Source organism: Stegastes partitus, unplaced genomic scaffold (assembly GCF_000690725.1).
Source record: "Stegastes partitus isolate 25-593 unplaced genomic scaffold, Stegastes_partitus-1.0.2 Scaffold1983, whole genome shotgun sequence".
NCBI classification, from domain to species: Eukaryota; Metazoa; Chordata; class Actinopteri; family Pomacentridae; genus Stegastes; species Stegastes partitus.
The window spans coordinates 8598-15702 of NW_007579714.1; the positions used below are offsets into that span (position 1 = coordinate 8598).

At 43.7% G+C, this 7105-nt stretch overlaps 1 protein-coding gene across 1 annotated transcript in view; it reads right to left on the minus strand.

The window, feature by feature from the left end:
• Positions 1-1636: 1636 nt before the first annotated feature.
• Positions 1637-7105, minus strand: part of ankfn1a (ankyrin repeat and fibronectin type III domain containing 1a) — a 116630-nt gene continuing 111161 nt past the window's right edge. The window contains exons 24-25 of the mRNA XM_008303337.1: positions 6194-6857; positions 1637-5517 (exon numbers count right to left, since the gene is read on the minus strand). Coding sequence (XP_008301559.1) covers positions 6203-6857 — 655 coding nt within the window. The 3' untranslated portion in view covers positions 1637-5517; positions 6194-6202. The remainder of the gene's footprint in view (positions 5518-6193; positions 6858-7105) is intronic.

The following is a 7105-nucleotide window of genomic DNA, read 5'->3' on the forward strand; positions in this document are numbered from 1 at the left end:
ATGCAGCTTTATGCAGCTTTTTGCAGGTTTAATGCAGCTTTTTGCAGCTTTAATGCAGCTTTATGCAGCTTTAATGCAGCTTTTTGCAGCTTTTTGCAGCTTTAATGCAGCTTTTTGCAGCTTTATGCAGCTTTTTGCGGCTTTATGCGGCTTTAATGCGGCTTTAATGCGGCTTTAATGCAGCTTTAATGCAGCTTTATGCAGCTTTATGCAGCTTTAATGCAGCTTTATGCAGCTTTATGCAGCTTTTTGCAGCTTTATGCAGCTTTATGCAGCTTTTTGCAGCTTTTTGCAGCTTTATGCAGCTCCAGAGTTGCTTCCAGAGCTGCTGCCGTGTGAGGAGCTTCAGCAGGAATCCTGTGGTTTGGACTCTGAACGCTCCGACTTCTCCGGCGGTGGTGTGAGATTCCAGCTGGTTCACAAACTCCCACATGACGTCCTGCGACCGTCGCAGCTCAGGAGATTCCTGCAACACCTACAGGCTGAAAGGCTGCAGTGAGCTGCACCTCAGCAGCCTGAGCTGCTGCTTCATGCTTCACTTCCACACGTTTCAGGCAACGACCGAGCTTTTAATTAGTTACTGAGTCTACACAATAATAAAACACAGTTACTATATAAAATATCCTCACATTTACACAAATAACATAAAGTAAGCTGATCTGAAGGCTGATTCCAACACTCAACCTGACTGAAACAAAATTTAAAGCTGATTTAAAGCTGACTTAAAGCTGACTTAAATCCAACTTAAACATCATTTGAACCTGATTTAAAGCTTATATTTATATCTGACTTAAATCCAAAATAAACCTGAATTAAAACCCAATTTAAACCCCACTTAAACCTAATTTTAAACTTAAGTTAAAATCAGATTTAAACCTCAATCAAACCTGATTTAGAGCTACATTTCAAATCAGAGTTAAAGCTCAATTAAACTGGATTAAAAGCTGATTTAATGTTGATTTAAAGTTTAACTTGGAATAAACTCAGGCTTGAATATGAGCTTTAAATCAGGTATAAATAATGTTTCAGTGAAGTTTAAGTCAACTTTAAACCAGGATTAAGTTTGGTTTAAATGAGGGTTAAAGTGGGTTTGAATCAGGTTTAGATCGGGTCTAAAGCTAACGTGAAACTGCTTTAAACCCGACTTAAAGTTGATCTAAACCTGATTCAAACCCACTTCAACCCTCATTTAAACCAAACTGAGACCTAAGTTAAAACTGACTTAAACCTGATTTAAACCCAATCTGAACCGGGTCAAAGTGAAGAATCTTGCTGTTTATATCTCAGCTCGGTTCGAGGTCATGAAAGACGAACAAACACGTGAACAATCAGAAATCTAAGAAGCGAAGGATCGTTGAGTTTCCAACATGGCGGCTGTCAGATCATTTGTCAGAAACTTTTTGTTATTACTTTAGTTTCTACGTGAATCGGAGCCTCTCATGAATAAAACCTCCCGCCGCCTGCAGAGCTGCTTCACCTGCCATAGAACAGGAACCGATGGACTTTACCTGCAGCTCACCTGCAGCGTCGGCGGTGTCACGTTACTCCTGATGGGCAGAGCTTGACTCACATACCCAGCATGCCTCAGATACGGCGGCGATGAAAACCGGCTTCTGATAAAAGACAAACTCGCAGGTTTAAGTGCACGACACCCACATGAGACAAAGTTTATTTCAGCTGTTAAAGTACATCCATCCAGGTGAGCTTTTCTCAACGCAGTCCTGCAGCTGCAAATAAATAAAGTCCGGCCCGGACGCAGGCGCCTGTCGGGATAAACGATGCAAAAATATACAGATAGAAGGTTTTCCAGCTTTTTAGGATCTGCACAAAACACTGGAGGAGGAAACATGAAACAGAGAAACAAATAAAGTGAGTCACAGTCCAGGCCAAACAGAAAAACGACATTCTGCTCCCGAGGATGAACAAGAAACCTTCTGAAACCTGAGCTTCAAAATAAAACTCGTCCGCTTTCCACTGTTTACGACAGCTTTCGTTTTCGTAGCTGCAGCCAACAGTTTTCACACCTTTGTGGTCGTCACGTAACTTAATCAAGTCCGCATCGGCTTTAGGTTAGGTTTAAATCAGCTTTAAATCAGGTTTAAATGATCTGTAAATTGATGTACACACTGGCTTTAAGTGTGGATTATTTTAGGCTTCAAATGAGGTTCAAATCAGCTCTAAATCAGGTTTAAACCAGGTTTAATCCAGTTGTAAGGCAGGTTGAAATGAAGTATAAATTAAGATACATACTGGCTTTAAGTCAGGATTAATTTAGGCTTTAAATGAGGTTTAAATCAGGTTTAAGACAGGTTTAATCCAGCTTTAAGACAGGTTTAAATGATCTGTAAATTGATGTACATACTGGCTTTAAGTGTGGATTATTTTAGGCTTCAAATGAGGTTCAAATCAGCTCTAAATCAGGTTTAAACCAGGTTTATCCAGCTGTAAGGCAGGTTTAAATGAAGTATAAATTAAGATACATACTGGCTCTATAAGTCAGGATTAATTTAGGCTTTAAATGAGGTTTAAATCAGGTCTATTGAGGCTTAAGTCTGGTTTCAGGTCATATTTAAATCAGCTTAAATAAGATTTAGTAAAGTTTCAAATTGTGCTTTAGATGAGGTTTGAATCAGCTTAAGTCAGGTTTAACTGAGGTTTAATTTGGTCTTTAAGTCAGGTTTAAATCAGGCAATTGTGCAATTTGTGTTTTTGTGTTTTAGAAAGTTTTGTGTTATTTTGACAAATGGACAAAAACACCAGCGGTGACAATAAATGAAAGAGGAAGACCAAACGTTGATCTAATGTTAGAACTGATGGCTGCAGCTACAAAAGTGAAGCTGAAGTTCCAACAAGCTGCAGTTTAATGTTTTAATCAGGAACAGTTTGACATCTGGAGACGTTACATGAGAAGACTGACACCAACATCAGGTCTGCGTCTGAACAAATCTGTTCAGGCTGAATGGTATCTGCATAAAAGTAGATTTTCTGAGTGTAGAAACCGTTTCTGTCGCTTCAAACGGTTTGTGTTTGAGACAAACTGTGAAAACAGATTCTATCAGGAGGCTTGTTCAGTGAGATCTGGATCTCGTGGTGACTTTTGATCTGAGTTTTTATGTTAATTGTCCATTTTTTACAGGATGAAACTGCTTTATAACGGTGGAGGCAGTTAGCCTAGCTTAGCATAACAACAGTAGGAGTCTGTGCTTCTTCACGCGAGGCTTTGCTCAGATTAGACAGGAGAGAAGTCAGCGAGCAGACGTGATCTTGGTTTGGATCTTTTCATGAAACTCAGCAGGAATAAAGAGTTGAGGGACGTCTGGTCGTGAAGCTGAACTCTCATTCAAACAGGAAGCTTTACAGTCAGTCACACAGAAGCTGCCAGTTAATGCCCGACTGCATCCATATTCAATTAGCTTTTATTCCATAGTTGCAATGTGCAAACATTAAAACTTTAAATAGTGTGCATAAAGAATCTGTGCATGTTCAAACAGCTCTCGACTCGCCCAGTTTTACAGTAAACAGCAGCTGTGACAAATCACCCAAACCTCCGGTACCGCTGGACCGCATCGCCTCGCAGTAATCAGATTACTTCTCACAGCAGAGTACTGTATCTGAAGTCAGATTACAAACTACCAGTTTAGATCTTTATTAGCATTCAGGCCCCACAGCAGGAACTTAAGAAACATTTAGGAAGTTACCTGGACAAAGTTTGAACCTTTGGCCAACGTTAGAGCCGTCATGGACAGAGAGATAGACTAGTTCTGTTGTTTTTTAACTACTGTTGGACAAGTTTATGTACATTTTATTTTTATTTTTAACTCATTTTGGACCATTTTAACTCGTTTTAAACCAAATCTGGAGACATTTTGGACGAGAACACTGATCTCAGACAAGTTCAAACGAATCTTAAGCAACTTTTGAATCATTCTGAACGAATCTTTTGGGAAATTTTTGAGTCATTTTTGACACGTTTATGTCCGTTTAAGTCATCTTTGAGGTATTTATGGAATTTGAGGAGATTCTGGAGAATTCATGAGTAATTCTGAGCAAGTATTCGTCATTTTGGACAATTTCAACTCATTCTAAGTCTGGACATTCATTTGAAATAACTTCTGAGTGCTGCTGGACAAAGTTAAACTGATTTCAGATGATTATTGAGTCGTCTTTTGAACTGATTTTAGAACCAGTCTGAACTCATTCTGGACATATTTTGAGTCATTTGGGACAAGTTTTGTTGTTTTGGACCATTTTCGAGTCATTCTGAACAATCTGAACTCACTTAGGACAAGTTCTGTAGTTTTACTTTCATCTTTACAACTTTCATATTATTTTAGACGAATACAGTAACAGTTCAACTTAACACAGTTTATGTTATTTTGGAGAAATTCTGAGTAATTTTGGACAAATTCAAAGACAGTTTGGACGCTGAGTCATTTAGGAAGACTATTCTGGGAGAGCACTTGGTATTTTGCATAACTTCCGATAGTTTTAGAGCCATTTTAAAGAAATCTTGAGTCATTTTTGACAGTTTTCAACTAGTTTTGGACAAAACGTGCCTCATTTTAGACACTTTGTCAGCGGTCACAGGTAGAATCCCTTCAGGTGCTTCGTATTTCTACTCTGGGCTCTGAATGATTTTTAAAACGTGTTCACTGGAGGAAACAGTCTTCTGTTAAACTGGGAGAAGTAAAGTGAGCCGCTGATCCAGTGGGAATCATCGGCGTCTGGGTGACATCCAACTGTTTCATAACGCAGTCAGTCAGGTTTGGTGCTTGTTGTGAGTAAAAAACTGCAGAGAAAACACATCACCAGCCTCCGAGAACACTGCAGCGACGGTGATGAAGCCGAAGAAACAAAAAGTCGACAAAACAGCACAACACAAACAGCGTCGGGTCGACCGAGCGACCGGCCGGCGGGTCGAGGCCGAAGCCCAACGAACCGCCGGCCTGGTCGTCCTGAAGAGGCACGAACTGGACGACGAAGCTTCAGTCCAAAGAAACCAGCAGCTACAAACTACTTCATGCCAACAAAACACAGCTCCGAATAAAATAGTACATCTGCAAATCCAGAATACAAAAATACTTTAGTGGTCTGTTCAGTGACTGAGGCAGCTCACGTGCTCGGAGGGTAAATATATACGTTTTCTTTAAATCGACCACAAGTTGATACGACCACATTAAAAGTAAAAGCTCAATCGCCACAGGAGACCACGAACAGACGAACTGTACATTCACTTCAAGTAGAGGAGATCCATGCTGAGGACGGCCGCCGGGAGAGTCGAACCAAACCGGGGAGGAAACCAAGAGTCAAGCCGCCGTTTAGTCCGTTTTTGGTCGACGATCGGAGTCGTGTGCAAAGTTCCTGGTTGGAGAAGCAGTGCTCGGTTTCTCGTTGCATTGATTATTTCTGCGTAACAGTCGAAGCCATGGGTTCTGAGGCTTGGCGGAGTTGAACCAGCAACTTTAGTTCAGTTTACAATCTGCGGAGGTCGGAGCGCTGCTGGCCGGAAAGTCGACGCTGTGGTGGAGACAGAGACAGAGACGGAGGTGAGCTGGTGTTCAGCAAGCAACCGTTAATCCTCTGAAGCACAAAACCTGCAGCAAAGGTTAGAAAGGAATTCACCTTTTCAAAAACATTACACCACAGAAACGGATAAATCGTCAAATTTCCAGCTTTCTGACAGTCTGTGAATGCATCATCGGTGACATGTGGCTCCATTAAAAAACAAAACAAATCTAAACCTAAAATATTCATATTTTTAAAATTAAAAATAGCTTTATTGTTCGTGTCTCGTTTAAAAAAATAAAAACTGTTGGCGGCAGTTTCTACAAACCAAATATAAAAATCTCAGCCTCATATCATGATGCTGCCGCCTCCGTGCCTCACTGTCTGGATCATGCATCACTGTGCTGGTCCTGGCCAAGAAATGACCGACAGCGAAAAATTCAGCGTTTCAGGACGAATGCTAATTGGTTGAGCTCAGACAGGACGCATGTTATGCTGTCGTCATGTCCTCGTCCACATCAACAACGTAAACTTCTCCACATATTCTAAGATAACAAACCTCCTTTGCTTTGTTTTCTCCCTGCTAGCGGCTCCTATTAGCATTAGCTGTGGTCGAAGCTGTTCTTCATCGTAACGGAACCAGAACACCTGACCCGCCCTGCTCTGGGCACCTGGTTAGCTTTAATACCTGCGTGTCCTACAGCGTGCTGCTGAGGATCTCCGACACCTGCGCGTTGGTTTGGTCGTCAGAGTCCACTTCCTGGGCGGCGGCTCCCTCTGGCTCCTCCCCCTCACCTCCCGACTCCGCCTGCGCCACCACCACTGACACGCCCGCCGCCTTCACCGCCTCGCTGGCGTCGCCGGCCTGCTCCTCCTCCCAGCTCGGCTCCTTGCAGGGCTCCACGAAGATCCTCCGGACGTGGGGCCTCGGCTCCCGGTGGCGGCCCTTGCGGCTCTCCAGGACGCAGGAGGCGTGGCTGACGTAGGTGCTGCCCTGCGGCGAGGGCAGGTCGGGGTCCGGCAGCGGCAGGTCGGGGTCCGGCTGCTTGGTGTAGACGCCTTCGCACAGGGACCCGGTGGCGTTCTCGCTGTGGCCCCGGAGCCAGCGCTGGGGGCCGCTGAAGTACTGCCCCCGGTGGCTCCGGGACAGAAGCTTGCGTTTGGCGGGCGGGTTGGCGAGGGCCCTGAGGGGGGCGGAGCCTTCTTTGGACAGCAGCAGACCCTCCAGAGTCTTGGTGGTGTCGGACAGAGCCGGAGACAAAGGCAGGGACGGGGAGGTGGGCAGCAGAGGGGAGGACTTGTCCCTCACCCCCGGAGACAGGGGGAGGTCTCTGGGCGGGCAGACGCTGTACCTGGGGGAGGATGGAGTAATCAGATTACCCTGTAGGTACTGACCCAGTAAGCTTATTTAATGAAGCAGAGTTTACCTTCACACTGTGAACAGTTACACGCCACAAAACGACCACAAAAGTGACGACAAAATGTTTTGAATCGACGTCAACGTGATGCGAAACTAGAAACGAGCGAGAGCGACAAAATAAAACGCGTAAACCGACGACAGCGTGTTTATTTCTGCTGTAAAGTTTAACAGTTTATTTGC